Consider the following 15,427-nt stretch of genomic DNA (forward strand, 5'->3'; position numbering starts at 1 on the left):
TGTGAATTTACTTATTTATTTGCTTATTTATTATCCATCATCTGTTAACACTCCCCCACCCCGGCAACACATGTCAATTATATAAGGCCTCAAATACGGCCTGGCTCACAGCAGATGCTCAATAAATATTTGATGAATTAATACAATTATTGTAGACACTGCCACCGCCCCATCTCCTGTATCATTATGTCGGGGACCATGCCGTCTTCAGTTCCCCCAGCCAAAGACGTGGGAATCAAGCTTACCTCCTCCCTCACTTCAGCCCCTGTGGCTCGATAGTCACCCTTCCTGTCCTGCCTGGACCTCAGTCTCTCTCTTCCCCAGATTTCCAGTCCCCAGTGCGCCCCCACTTCCAAGCCACCTCCCTGCCAGCCCACATTTGACCATGTCCTGTCCTGCCCCCCTGCTCCCATGCCCTCTGCAGCTCCCTATTGCCCTGAGTGTAATGCCCTGAAGTGAGATGTGGCCTCTACTTTCTGGCAGTTGGCCCCTGATCAACTTTCCTCTATTCTGCCCCCTTTTCCAGAACCAGTCACCCCGGGGTGGTGTTCCTCAAGAACACCATGCTCTCCTTCCCCTGGGGACTTTGGCAGATGCAGTTCCTCCTGCCTGACATGCTCTCCTCTCCCTTGTCACCACTCAGCTTGTACCCTCACTTCAGCATCCCAGAAGCTCTCCCTGAGCCACCCCCTGTTGTGTTTGCAGAGCACCAAGGGCCTCTCTTTCGGGGCACTTGTCATGATTATAAATAAAACTTCATATGAAATATTTGTTCAACATCTGTCCCCTGTTCTCCTGAGGGCAGGATTTGAGCCCCGGCTGCGGCCCTGGCCCAGTGCCAACAATTAATATGTGGTCTGCTGATGAGATAAATGAATGCACAAAGTGTCCCAAAAAGCTTGAGTTTATGTCTGAGGGCGAACGGCTTCCCAGCCTCCTGGCCCATAGCTTCCCTCACATGCCTCCCAACTGCCCAGGGACCTTCGTTTCCTTGCTGGGCTCCAAGGGAAGCATCTGGCGGGGCTAGGGGGTGGACCCTGGGGGGACGTCTGCATCCCTTGGTTTTGTTCTACAAAAATCAGAACACTCAGCAAAGGGCCTCACAGCAAGGGAAAGGGCAGAGGGTTGTGAAGGAGGGTCTAGGTCTCCAAAACAACAACAGAAGCATACATCGAGCCCTGGGATGCAGCCTGGTGCCAGAGGAGCTCACCCACAGCAGCTGGGAGCCTCAGGAAGGTGATGCCCGGGTTCAAGGCTCTAACTTCGGGCTCCAGCTCCCAAGTCTTCATCTTGGAAGCCAGCCGGGACCCACAGAGGGGAATGATCCTGAATCCCAGAGGCCTTAGGGGTCGGGTCTCAAGTCCTGGAATCCCCCTCCAGCAGGAGGGCGGGAAGGGCGCTCAGGGGACTGGACCTGGACCTCAAGGGGCGGGACCAGGTCGCCGGGAGGCGGAGCCTTGCCGCGAGGGGCACGGCTGGTACCACCGGGCTTCTCCCCAGAGGAGCCGAACCTGAACTTCGAGGGGCGTGGTTTCTGCCCTCAGGACCGTGGGGGCGGGGCCTGGGCCCTCGGGGGCGGGGCCTGGGCCTCTGTGGGCGGGGCTTGGGCCCCCGGGATCCGCAGGGCGGCGCCGGCGCTCAGGCCCGCGGAGGCAGCGGCTCCACGTTGAGCCAGATGCCGTTCTCCGTGCGCAGGATGAGCTCGGGCTTCCGCCGCACCTTGCGCGTTCGGTCCACACTCAGGCGGAAACGCAGCAGCGTCAGCGCCACGGCCACGCGCATCTCGGCCATGGCAAAGCTCTGCCCGATGCAGTTCCTGGAGGAAGGGGGACGGGGGCGGGGGCGGGGCTCAGGCTCAGCTGCCCTGTGAGCCTGGAATGGGGGGAGTCCCCGCGTAAAGGGCCTCCCGCTCTGAGCCTCAGTTCCCTCATCTGTAAAATGGGGGCAGTGGCATCATAGAGTCCTCGGGAGCACATAAGCCCAGAACCCAGGGCCTGGCACAACAGTAGCTGCTCAACACCCAGGGATACTATCGCAGAGTCTGATTTGGGGGAATCCTGGTGCATTGGAAGCATGAACTGGGTGCTGGGTTGGCAGAAAGCACATCTGGGTGGGAGGTGGTCTCTGCCCCTGATCTGCACATCCCTGACTTTCCGCTGGCCTCAGTGCTCCTCCTACGCTTGGCTTGGACTGGGGGAAAGAGAATTAATTACCTTGGTCCTGCAGAGAAAGGCACATAGGCCAGTGGGGAGCGCTGCTGTGGGTTGTCCGGATCAAACCGATAGGGGTTGTACACCTAGACAGGATTCGCCTGGGGGTGAGTCTGGGGGCTTGGCCCAACCATCCCAGCTTAGCCCCCACCCTTCAGCTGGACAGAGAGAACCTCGCTACTATCCAGCCACACTCTCTTCTTTCCGTTGTTCAAGCATGCCAGGCTCATTACAACCACAGGGCCTTTGTACTTCCTGTGGAACGGGCTTCTCCCAGCTCTTCACACTTTTCAGGTCTCCACTCAAATATCTCTTCCTCCACAAGGCCTTTCTTCACCACTTAAGCTAAAGTGCCCCCCACCGCACTCCAGTTTATATTTCCTTTGTACCCATATCAATATCCACGATGATAGCTTTTGCTTATTTTCTTCCCCTGAACTTCACCATGAGCTCCATGAGGGCAAAGACAGTGCCCAGCATAGAGGCTGGCACACAGTAGGCATTCAATAATATTTGTAGACCTGATGAATCAACAGTGAGTGAGTAGGTGGGGCAGGGGCACTCAAGCTCTGCATTCAACCAGGCCATCTGTATCCCTGGGGAGCAGGGTAGGGAGGCCTCACCTCTCCCCAGGACTCCCCTTCTGAGAAGGAAGAAGCTGAAGGAAGGGAGAATTGAGGCAGGGGCTCACCTTGGAGTCAGGCCACACTGTGGGGTTGTGGTGGGTCCCATAGATGCTGACCAGACAGATAATTCCTGTGGGGAGGGTGGGGTCAATAGGACCATTGGAGCTGAGGGGAACCAGGGCCTTCTCTGAAGACCCCCTCCTCCCTCCCTTGCTCTTCCTGGAGCCATGCTGTTCCCATGAGCCAACTGCTACCCTTTCTTGCCCATCCTTCTCTGAAAAACTCTGCTGCTATGTCCACTCTCCCTGCTGCTCCATAAAAGGTCCCCATAACCTTCTTTCTAGCTGTCATGCTGGCCACACAGGGATTTTCTTATTCACATACCTGACACTGTTCCTCCTCAGCTCAAATACCTCCCATGGTTCCCTACTGTCCTGAAGATCAAGTTCAAGTGCCTCAACCCAGCATTCCAAATCTTTCACTACCTGTACCCTGAGACTCTGCTCCATAAAAATGCTCTCTTTTACTTCCAACCTCCAAGGCTCACATCTCATATTTCCTCTTCCAAGCAGCCCTCCCTGCATTGCAGCCCAGATAAAGTCATCACTCTATTTTGGGCTGTTCCGGCCCCTGTTCCTCCCTTTAGCCCATCTTTGACCCCACATGACTGGGGATGTCTATGTTCTGCTGTGTCTCCCTCAGACTGGGTGGTACTCAAGGCCTGGTTCTGGGAACAAGGCCTCTCTAGATCTCCAGCATCCCTTGGGCTTAGTGTCCACCTTGCCATACCCACTGTTGTCTTTCCACCTGGACTCCTCCATCTCAGTCTTCCTACTACACAACTGGGTCTCCTCCCTCATCCCAGAAGCCACACAGAGAGACACCCAATCTACAGGGAGGGTGCACCTGGGGCAGGCATGACCAAGCTCCCATGGGAAGCAGAGCAGCCCAGTGGCTTGAAGGACATAATGGGCACCTTTGGGGATGATGCGCCCGTCTGGAAGCTTGATGTCCTCCGTGCAGCGGCGGGAAACCAAGGTCACTGGTGGGAACTGGCGTAGGCTCTCCTTGATGCACATGGTGGTGAAGGGCAGCTGGGTCAGGTCATCCCTGGGGAGCATAGAACATGGAATGGTGGGTGACTTCAGGCCAGACCACAGCAACACTCACTTCCTCAAACAGGCACACACACACACACACACAAGCACACACATGCATTCAGGAGCAACGTACAGGAAACCAGTCTAGGGTCTCAGACACGTCCCATGCACATATCACTAATCCTCAGCATGCAAAATATCTGACCCCCAACCAATCAGACCAGCACCCACAGGCTTCTGCACACCCAGCATTAACCCTTTAACTGATGAATTATGTGGCAGTCAGGGAATAGCTGGGAGTGGTGCCAGGATAGTCAGGGGGCCCAGGGCAGCAGTAGTTTTCCAGCCTGTATGAATCAATTTCAATATTTAAAAGCCCATACATTCTCTCCTATGCTATTAACTTTTTTCCATTGTATTCCAGGGTCCCAATTTGGATTAATTAGAATCCTTGGTCCATGATCTGGATCATTTTCTTTCTCTTTCAAAAAAACATTATATCGCTATGGTAAAGGGCAAATGGCATGCCTGGCTTAAAAGTACCCATAACCTAAACACCACTGGGAAAACAGAAGAGTTATTAAATTCTAGCTAGACCCATCTCCTGCCCAGTCCTCAGAACCTGAGCCATCTTCTGCCTTCATTAAAAAGGCAAATTCACAAGGAGTTGAAGATACGATGGCACCCCACTGAGTGTCTCTCCCAGACATCAAAATCTAAAAGGTGAACACACTGAACAGAAAAGAGCTTTCTCGCTGTCCAATGCTATTTTTTTTCCAATGCTATTTAAATGCTGTTTTCTTTTAGTCATCCAGAATCAGCTCTACATGGCACACATCTGAAGTAAATTAGATTATTGTTCCTGACTCTTCACTCTCCTCCCATCCCCATGTTTGAATTACATACCCCAGGCCCTTTGCATGCGATTCTGCAGTGCCTTCTACTTAGGTGAGTGGAATGTATGCCCTGCCCCATTTGTGGTTGACGTGGACATGTGACTTGCTTTAGCTAATTGGAATGTTACAATGCAACCAGAGGTTTTAAACTGTGGCTCTTTGTGCTTCTGGAATCTGCCTTGAGAAGAATGTGCCCAGGGTAGCTGCTGGTTCAAGGAGAATGAGGACACATGTGGAACAGACCTGAACCCACACATCTGTTTGGATACTACCTTATTCAACAACACCCAGCAGTAGCAAGAGTAATATACAGGCAAGAGCAAGAAATACGTGCAGATCAGAGCAAGAAATAAAGGCAAGCAAGCTCTAGACTCAACCTGCCCCCCATGACACCCCTGACCCCAAACCAACCACTCCAACTCCTCCGACTCCCGGCCTTTCATGACTTCTTGGATCTCCTCTCGGCACTTCTCCTGGTACTCTGGATACTTGGCCAAGTTGAATAGCACCCATGAGAGCCCACTAGACGTTGTGTCATGACCTGGAGGTAGAGGAGAAGCTCAAGTGGAGGCTGTCTAAAGACAGCGAAGATGTGATTTTCAGACAATGGGATCCCTCCTGGCCTCCCCCAGCCTCACCCCACATCCTCACCTTCAAACATAAAGGTGTCTGCCTCAGCTCGGATGTCCTCATCTGACAGCTCCCTCCCATCTTCATCCTGGAGTGAGCGGGGGATGATGTTCAGCCCACTTCATCCCACCTTCCACATCCTAGGGCTTCTCTAAAGTCAAGATATCTGCCCCTCTCTCAAGCCAAGCTGCAGGGGGAAGGACTCCAGGCAGATAGAGGTAGGCAACTGGTCTAAGAAAGATGGAAAGTGGGAGGAAGAGTCAAAGATGAAGAGAATAAGGGAGTTTGTATTTCTTGAGTAGCTACTGAAACCATACAGCCTGCTGAATGCCCAACAACGATCTGAGATCACGTCTCATGACTGCCATGTCATAAATGCGGAAGGGAAGGCTCAGAGGGAAGAGTCAGATGACTAAGGTCAAGCATCCACTAAGCAGCAGGGCCAGAACTGAAACCCAGGACTGTTTGAATCCAGAACCCAAGCACTTCTCAGAAATTCCACAGAAGCAATCTCTGCAAGCGTCACGTTTCTTCAAAGTCTTGTTATTTCATCATGGTAAGTACAGTGGGCAAAATTGTGTCCCCCACACCCCAAACCAGCCACCATCAAGAATTCTTATGGTGAAGTCTTAACCCCCCAGGGCCTCAGAATGTGACCATATTTGGAGATAGGGCCTTTAGAGACTTAATTAAAGTATAATGAGGTCCTTAGGGTGGGCCCTAGTCCAACATGACTGGTGCCCTTAGAAGAGGAATTTTACAGAGACACAGTGAGAAGACAAAGCGAAGATATACGAGAAGGTGCCATCTACAAGCTAGGGAGAGAGGCCTCAGAAGAACCAATCCTGGCAGTGCCTTTGACCTCAGACTTCTAGCTTCCAGAACCTTGAGAAAATTCATTTCTGTGGTTTAACTCACCCAATCTAAGGTAGCCCTAGCAAACTAATACAGTAAGTCTTAACGTGTGCTGCATCTGCCTGCATCCCAGATCTATGTTACTTTGGATGTGGATCATTTTACATTCACCAAGGGGCCGTCCTGGGCAGGGCTCCACCCTTCAGGGTCCAGCCTCACCCGGGCCAGGAGCAGGACATCAATGAAGTCCAAGGTCTTGCCCTGCTTGCCCTTCAGCCAGGTCTCAGCCCCCTGCTGGCGGAGTGCCTGCCGCCGCTCCTGGATGACCTCCGTGGTAAAGCGGTGTACGGTGTCACAGGCCTGCCGGAAACGCCGCCCATCTGCTGTGAGGTAGTAGATGAAGTCTATATGGTGATGCAGGCGATACTGGCGCCGGACCACCAGGGCACTCAGCTCAATGATGGCCGAGATGTAATCGCTCATCTTCCTGTTGGGGAGGTAGGGGGAAGAAGAACATGGGCCTAGCCCTTAACACAAGCTGCTTCTCCCCGTGAATAGGAGACAGAGAGAGGCCCTGTGTAGATGATATTCTCTTATTTTCTTGTATTCTTTATGCTGTGCCTTCTGGGGCCTTGCTAACTGAAGAGACACTGCCCCTCCCAGAATAACTAGTTCTTAGAGACGGCCAATGATTCACCCAAGAGCATGCTTCATATCAAAACCAAACAATCCAGATCCTTCCTTTACACTGAAATTTATCACACTGAACCTCTACCACCAGGCCTTAATCACCCCAGGGCCAGGTACCGACACCTAGGGACAGCCCTGTATCCTCCAGGGCCCTCTAAAATTATTCAAACTAGCCAATCCTAAGCCTGCACCCTGCCATGCTGCTCCTTCCCATAGAAACCACAAAAAAAAAGACTCCTGCCACACTTTCTCCTGACTGACACTGATGCTTCCCAGGGTAGTCCTGAGTGGTGTGGCACACCCCCTCCTCTTGGAAACTATAAGTAACAAACTAATTTTTTAATGCCAATCATGTGATCTGTTAGACTCATACCTAAATAGAACCAAAATCCAGGTACATTTTAAAACAGGCCCAAAGGATTAGGACTTCCAAACAGATGTAGCCTATAAAGAATAAGAATAAAGGCCTACAAAGCCACAGAATGGGAGAACTCCTGTTCCTGGTGATAAACTTGTATCTAAAACATATAAAGAGCTCTCAAAACACAATAATAGACATATAACCCAATTTAAAAATAGGCAAAGCATATGAATAGATGTATCTCCAAAGAAGATATACAAATGGCCAAACAGCACATGAAAAGATACTTCACAGCACTAGCCACTAGGGAAAAGCAAATCAAAACCACAATGAGATACCACTTCAACTACTTCCCAACTAGGAATAGCTAGAATTAAAAAGACAGATAATAACAAGTGTTGGCAAGGATGTGGAGAAATTGGAGTCCTCACATACTGCGCAGGTAGGAATATAAAATGGTGCATCTACTTTGGGAAAAATGTCTGGCAGTTCCTCAAAGGCTAAGCAAAGAATTATCACATAACCCAGCAATTCCACTCGTAGGTACAGACCTCAAAAGAATTAAAAACATGTGTTCACACAAACACTGATACATGAATGTTTACATAATAGCCAAAAAGTGGAAACAACCCAGGTGTCCATCAACAGATGAGTGGATAAACAAAATGTGGTGTATAAGGTAAATGGACTATTACTCAGCAACCTAAAAAATGAAATTGACACAGGCCACAGCATGGATGAATCTTGAAAACATTATGCTGAGTGAACAAAACTAGACATAAAAGTCTGTATCATTCCATCAATATGAAATTTCCATGATAGATAAATCTGTGGAGACTGGTGGAAGATGCGTGATTGCCTATACTGGGAGAAGTGGGAATAGGGGTGAGTGATAAAATGTATAGGACATGTTTTGGGTGAAAATATTTTAAAATTGATTATGGGGATGGTTATACAACTATGTGAATATACTAGAAACTATGTTGCTAACTAGAGAAACTAGAAATTATGTTTCTAGTATATTTACATAGTTGTCTATTTTAAACAGGGGGTGAATCGTATGATATGTGAACTACATCTCAGTAAACCTGTTATTAAAAACACACAATGATAATTCTAGGGGCACCTGGGTGGCACACCTGGTTAAGCATCCAATCTTGGTTTTGGCTCAGGTCCTGATCTTGGAGTCAATCAAGCCCCACATCAGGTTCCACACTCAGCACAGAGTCTGCTTAAGATTCTCTCTCCTTCTCCCTCTGACCCTCCATCCCCCCACCCTGTATGTGCCTACTCTTTCTCTCTCTCTCTTTCTCTCTCTCCCTCTCTATCTTTCTCTCAAATAAATAAATTTTTTTAATGAAAAAAAATAGGGGATCCCTGGATGGCTCAGCAGTTTAGCGCCTGCCTTTGGCCCAGGGCATGATCCTGGAGTCCCGGAATCAAGTCCCACATCAGGCTCCCTGAATGGAGCCTGCTTCTCCCTCTGCCTGTGTCTCTACCTCTCTCTCTCTCTCTCTTGCTCTGTGTGTGTGTGTGTGTGTGTGTGTGTGTATCTCATGAATAAATAAATAAAATCTTTAAAAAAAATTAAAAATTTTTAAAATTAAAAAAAAAAACCCTGGACAAGTGTGCAAGGGGCTGTCCTTGGTCCTGAAGTATGCTTGTTTTCATATATTTGTCACAGACTGTCATTTTCTTGTTTATTTATTTGTGCATGGTTACTGCCTTTCTTCCCACCATGTAAGTTCCAGAGGAGCAAGACTTTGTCTATTTTGTTGACCACTGTATTCATAGTGCCTAGCCCAGGAGTGGTGGTTAGTAGGCACTCAGTAAATATTTTTGGATTAATTAATTAACCAATCACTAAGGCCATCCCCACCTTACCCAACTGAAGCATAACCCTACAAGGCCCAGAGTAACAAAGTCAGCAGCTTACTACTAAGGACCTACTATGTGCTACAAACTTGCCACCAATGTCTCTTTTTCCTTATATCCTTATGATGTCTCTTTTTCCTTATATCCCCACCTAGATCATAAATTCCAAGGGGAAAAAAAAATTCCAAGGGGAATAAGACTGGGGCTTAGTCTGTTGCTCACCACCATATATCCAGTAGCTACCATAGTATCAGACATATCCAGTATAGGACTGGGGCTTAAACTGTGGAAGGAGCCTTGGTGTCCATCGAAAGATGAATGGATAAAGAAGACGTGGTTTATGTATACAATGGAATATTCCTCAGCCATTAGAAATGACAAATACCCACCATTTGCTTCAACGTGGATGGAACTGGAGGGTATTATGCTGAGTGAAGTAAGTCAATCGGAGGACAAACATTATATGTTCTCATTCATTTGGGGAATATAAATAATAGTGAAAGGGAATATAAGAGAAGGGAGAAGAAGTGTGTGGGAAATATCAGAAAGGGAGACAGAACATAAAGACTCCTAACTCTGGGAAACGAACTAGGGGTGGTGGAAGGGGAGGAGGGCGGGGGGTGGGGGTGAATGAGTGACGGGCACTGAGTGGGGCATTTGACGGGATGAGCACTGGGTGTTATTCTGTATGTTGGCAAATTGAACACTAATAAAAAATAAATTTATTATAAAAAAAAGACTGGGGCTTAGTCTGTTGCTCGCCACCATATATCCATGAGCTACCACAGTATGAGGCACAGAGTAGGTACACAACAAACATCTGATGAATGAATGAATGAACCAGAACAATGGTTATCTTATTCACTCATTCAACAAATATTCACTAGGCATCTGTGTGCCAGGCCAGTGTGACATCATTTTATTCCTTTTTTTTTTTTTTTTTTGAAGCACAAAGTGCTATTTGTTTAGAGTATGAGCAGGGAGGAGGGGCAAAGGGAGAGAAGCAGAGAGAATCTCAAGTAGGCTCTGCAAGCACAGAGCCCAACATGAGGCTTGATCCCACAACCCTGAGATAATGACCCAGATCAAAATCAAGAGTTGGAAGCTTAACCAACTGAGCCACCCAAGCACCCCAATATCATTTTATTTTTAAAACATCTCAGAGGGTCAAGGATTGTCATCCTTGTTTGTTTTTTTTTTTAATTTTTTTTTAATTTTTATTTATTTATGATAGTCACACAGAGAGAGAGAGAGGCAGAGACACAGGCAGAGGGAGAAGCAGGCTCCATGCACCGGGAGCCCGACGTGGGATTCGATCCCGGGTCTCCAGGATCGCGCCCTGGGCCAAAGGCAGGCGCCAAACCGCTGCGCCACCCAGGGATCCCCCTGTCATCCTTGTTTTATTAAAAAATGACACTGAGACTCAGAAAGTGGGGAGACACTTTCCAAAGGCCAAACTACTCTTCATGGAACAATGAAGGAAACTAGCATTTATTAAGCACCTACTATATGCAAAACCATCAACCTACATTATCTCAATACTCACACGATGGCTAAGGGGAAGGAACTGGGATTCCATTTTCAGATAAGAAGATAAGCTCAGAGAGATGATGTCCATTTTCAGGAATACACAGCCTGTCAGTGGCAGAGCACCAATAGCCCAGGGATGCCCAACAACTGAGAGTTTCCTTTCTTTTCCCACCACCTTGCCCTAGAACAACTGGCTCTATATTCCCCAGGGAAGCTACACTCACTCCTGGCAGTTGCTGTTGTAGCTGAAGACACATTTCTGAAGACTGTCCAGGGTCATGAGGCTAACATGCTCAAACATGTCAAGGGAGATGACTGAGCCCTGTGCCAGGCGCCGCCATTTACCCTGGAAGAAAAGGATACATGGCAAATTGACATGGAGACCACAGACTTTAAGCCAGGCTAACAATGACCCAGCTGCCCACTCACTACAACCCCACTTTATAGGGTAAAGGAAGTGAAGCTTCCTGACATTGCCCAGCTTACCCATGAGCTGGAGCCCAGACCAGTCTCAATCTTAGGATACCCTCTTCCCAAATAACCTTGAGACTCACATGCATGATGTCTGTGCACTGGTTAAAGATCTTCATGTAGGGTTTCAGGATGTCAAAGTGGAAGGCAGGTGTCAGCAAGCGGCGGTGCCGGCTCCACTTGTCACCTTTGCTCAGCAGCAGCCCATCCCCTGGACCCAGAAGACGAAGATTAGGGGCCTCCCCTATTACTCTGAAATACTACAAGAAACCCCAGGCCCCACCACGTCTTCCCTGAAACCCCAGCCCCAGGTATTCAGTTGCGCACTCACCGAGCCAAGGTTTCAGAAATCCATAGAAAAGGTCATCCTTGGGGGCAATGGCAGCTGTGGAGTGAGAAGAGGTGATGATGACTCAAAACAGAGTTCTAACACTTGACCTCTGCTTATGACCTCTTTGGGCCTCCCCTCTGAGCTCTGACATCAACCTCATCCCTCCAGTCCATCCTCCATACCTGCCCCAGAAAGATCCTTGTAACCTGCTGAACTGAACATGAGCCTCCCATGGCTCTCTATCACCCCAATAAAAAATTTCAAGCTCAGGCTAGGACTGAAGGCCCTGTCCATCTTGGCCCTATATGCCTCTCCTACCTCACCTATCAACATATACCCAATAACCCCCACATGCTGGCCCTACTTCCAAACCTTTGTCCAGGCTATGCTCTCCATCCAGAATGGCCCTCTTCACCCTAATCACGTCTCTTTTCTGCCAACTCAGGCCATCTGAATTATACCTCCTGTGTTTTCAGTCTGCCCTGTACTCTAGTCCCGGGAGGTCTTATCAGATGCTAGATCTGACCATGTCCCTTCCTACTCACACCCATTAGCCAAAACCACCAACTGTTTAGCCCATTTTCTTTTTTTTTAATTTTTTAAAAATTTTAATTTATTTATGATAGTCACACAGAGAGAGAGAGAGAGGCAGAGACACAGGCAGAGGGAGAAGCAGGCTCCATGTACCGGGAGCCCAACGTGGGATTCGATCCCGGGTCTCCAGGATCGCGTCCCGGGCCAAAGGCAGGTGCCAAACCGCTGCGCCACCCAGGGATCCCTGTTTAGCCCATTTTCAAAGCCATGAATGATCTACCTCAGTCCAGCCCTTTCACAACACCTCTATCCTCCATTTTCTACATGTTCAATGTTCTAACATCACAGGATTTTCTCATCTCCTTGAAAAAGTCTCATTCTTTCTTTGTTCCAGGTCTCTCAACCACATGCACTCTCTGCCTCAAACACTCTTCCCTCATCCATCAAGTCTCTACTTGGATGCCATCCCTCCTCCACCAATTCCTCTGTATTGTATCTATCCAGTTACTGGCCCCTTGAGAGAAAGCACCATGTTGATCACTGATACACTGGTGCTAAATAATGTTTTTACAGAGAGGGAGAAAGGAGGGAAGAACAGAGGGAGAGGGAAAGAAAACCTTTTTTTTAAGGTTTTATTTATATATTGAGGGGAGCAGAGGAAGAAGGACAAGTAGACTCCACACTGAACACAGAGCCCAACATGAGGCTTGATCCCACAATCCTGAGATCATGACCTGAGCTAAAATCAAGAGCCAAACACTTAACCAACTGAGCCACCTAGGCATCCCTAGTGCTAAATAAACTTTTATTGAATGAACCAACCAAAGGATGAATGAATGCAAAAATGGGTGGATAGATAGATGGATGGGTGAGTGAGTGAATTCTCTTTCTACATGTTGAACAGACTTGGGACAGAATGGGCCGGGACCCAGGAAGGAAGTACCTGAAACTCAAGTGATGTCACTTTTATCTGAGATGTGACTCAGCCACCTACACACACACTACCTAGGAATTGGCCAATTGTGCACACAGTCATATGTCCACTCATCCTCCTATTTAGAACATCTCTTCTGCTATCTCCCTGTACCCAACCCATGCTGGGGACCAGGAATGGCTCAGGTCCACACCCTGCCTGGAGGAGCATCGGGTGGGGTGAGAAAGGGAAGCAGAGGCACGCCATGCAATTATCAAGAAGGTAGAAAGTGTGCCAGAAGCAAAGGAAGGCACAGAGAAAGGGCTGCTGGAAGTCACGGCTGGCTTCCAGGAAGAGGCAGCATTGGAGAAGAAGGAGAAAGTCTAGTGACTCCTTTCTTCTCTGAGAACTGGACTTCAGCCTACGCCCCTTGAGGGTCTTTTCCTTTGCTCTCCCATCCTCAAGTCCCTATGCCACTCCAAATCTGACCATCGATTCCCGGAGAGGCTGTGTCCGGGCTGCCTTCCTCACCAGTGTCCCCTTCAGTAAAGAGGGAATATAATCTACTCTGGAGGAGTTCATATAAGAAAAGTCCCCACCCCATGCCCAGCAGGAAGGACCCTATCACTGTGGTTGAGAGCTTGGCCTCTGGGCGGGTCAGGTCTGGGTCCAAACCCCAGCCCTACCATTAACCCCTTGTATAAACTTGGGCATGATAGCCCTCTGTCCCTCCATTTCCTCATTGGCCAGAGGGGAAACCAAACAATCCTGCCTGTCTTGTGGCATCCCTACAAAAACTCAATGAGCTAATATGTTCCTGGCACACGGCAGGTGCTCATTAAATATTTGTACACATAAATGAATAATTAACCAACTGCTGGCTATTTTTATAATTATGATTATAATTATTGGTCACTGGTGTCAACTTGTGAGATGAGTATCTGCATCTCCAGCCCCCAGCAAAGCCCCTACCATGAAAAATAAATGCCTAGCCATTGAGGATAGCAGTTTAGTGATTCCTTAAAAAGTTAAATGTAGAATTTCCATATGGCCCTGCATTTCTATGCCTTGGTATCTCCCCAAGAGAAAGGAAAATATACATCCATGCTGAAATTTGTACATGTGTGTTCATAGCATGATTCAGAATGTCCAAAATGTAGAAACAACCCAAATGTCGGCCAGTGGAGGAGCGGATAAACAAACGTGGTATATCCATATATCCAGACACCCAGACTAGGGACTATCACTCAGCCTTCAAGAGGAATAAGGTCCCAGTAATCACTACACTGTGGATGAATGAATGAATCTCCAGGACAGGCAAAGCCACAGAGATGGAAAAGAAATTGGTACGTACCAGGAGCTGGGGAGAGAGGAGAATGGGGAGTAATCACTTAATAGGTTCAGGCCATTTTATGGAGCCATGAAAAATGTTGAAACTAGAGAGAGCCAAGGTTGCACAACATTGTGGACACTCGAAATACCTTACAGTTTAAAATTGTATACTTTAAAATGGTTAATTACATGTTATGTGAACCTCAACTCCATCCAAAATGAAGGTAGAAAGACAAGCTATAATTATATGCCTATATATCATGTTTTATCCCCTATAAAGCATCTTCATTTCCTTTCTCCCATTTAATGCTCTCTATCCCTCTCACCCAATATAAGATGAAGACAGAGGTCCAAGAGGACCCAGGATCCATGGGCTGTGTGGGCTTAGGCCCCATGCAGTAGGGAAGGGGGCCCACAGCTTGGGGGCCAGGCCTGTCTGCCCTAACTCACAACCACACCCTCCCCGTCTAGAGTCCCCCACCTGTCCTCCAGTGGTAGAGGCATGGATGTCCTGCCCACCCTGAGGGAGGGGAGGGGAGAGCAGAGGCAGAGGCCTGAGCATCTACTATGCACCCAGGCCACACTGGGGGCTCTACTTACTATTCTTTGGGGTCTCACAACCATGTAGGACAGTACTGAGGAAACTGAGGCTCTTAAGAGTGGTGGGGCTGGGGGAGGAGAAGGAGGAGGAGGAGGAGAAAGAAAGAAAAACAGGATATGAGAAAGGCAGGAGAGAACAAACCCTCATGAGCGCCTACCCACATCATACGCAGCCCTCACAACCACCCCATTTTACAGAGCAGAAACAGTCCCTGCGAGGCTAGCTCAATTGCTCGGTCACACAGCAAATATGGCTCTAGCCAAGAATCCAAGCCCAGCCCACCCAAGTCCTGACCCAGGGCTCTTCCCACAACTTGGTGCCCATCCCTTAGAAGAGTCACCTTTCCCAGGGTCTAGATTTCCCCCTCTGTGCAGTGGGGTGGGCATCCCCTCACAAATACAATAATGGTGGGAAAGGAAAGAATGGCAGTCCCTTCCTCTTCCATGGCTGTAGGGTGGCACCTTGAAGGTGG

The 15,427-nt window shown here is 48.6% G+C and overlaps 1 protein-coding gene across 1 annotated transcript in view; it reads right to left on the reverse strand.

Annotated features, from left to right (window-relative positions):
* The window catches only part of CYP4F22 (cytochrome P450 family 4 subfamily F member 22), a 31,207-nt gene continuing 15,780 nt past the window's right edge, over positions 1-15,427 (reverse strand). The window contains exons 4-13 of the mRNA XM_072721346.1: positions 11,576-11,629; positions 11,328-11,455; positions 10,998-11,119; positions 6,537-6,804; positions 5,484-5,550; positions 5,244-5,373; positions 3,813-3,946; positions 2,902-2,966; positions 2,214-2,296; positions 1-1,816 (exon numbers count right to left, since the gene is read on the reverse strand). Of these exons, the coding sequence (XP_072577447.1) occupies positions 1,639-1,816; positions 2,214-2,296; positions 2,902-2,966; positions 3,813-3,946; positions 5,244-5,373; positions 5,484-5,550; positions 6,537-6,804; positions 10,998-11,119; positions 11,328-11,455; positions 11,576-11,629 (1,229 nt within the window). The 3' untranslated portion in view covers positions 1-1,638. The remainder of the gene's footprint in view (positions 1,817-2,213; positions 2,297-2,901; positions 2,967-3,812; positions 3,947-5,243; positions 5,374-5,483; positions 5,551-6,536; positions 6,805-10,997; positions 11,120-11,327; positions 11,456-11,575; positions 11,630-15,427) is intronic.

Source organism: Vulpes vulpes, chromosome 9 (assembly GCF_048418805.1).
Source record: "Vulpes vulpes isolate BD-2025 chromosome 9, VulVul3, whole genome shotgun sequence".
Taxonomy (NCBI): domain Eukaryota; kingdom Metazoa; phylum Chordata; class Mammalia; order Carnivora; family Canidae; genus Vulpes; species Vulpes vulpes.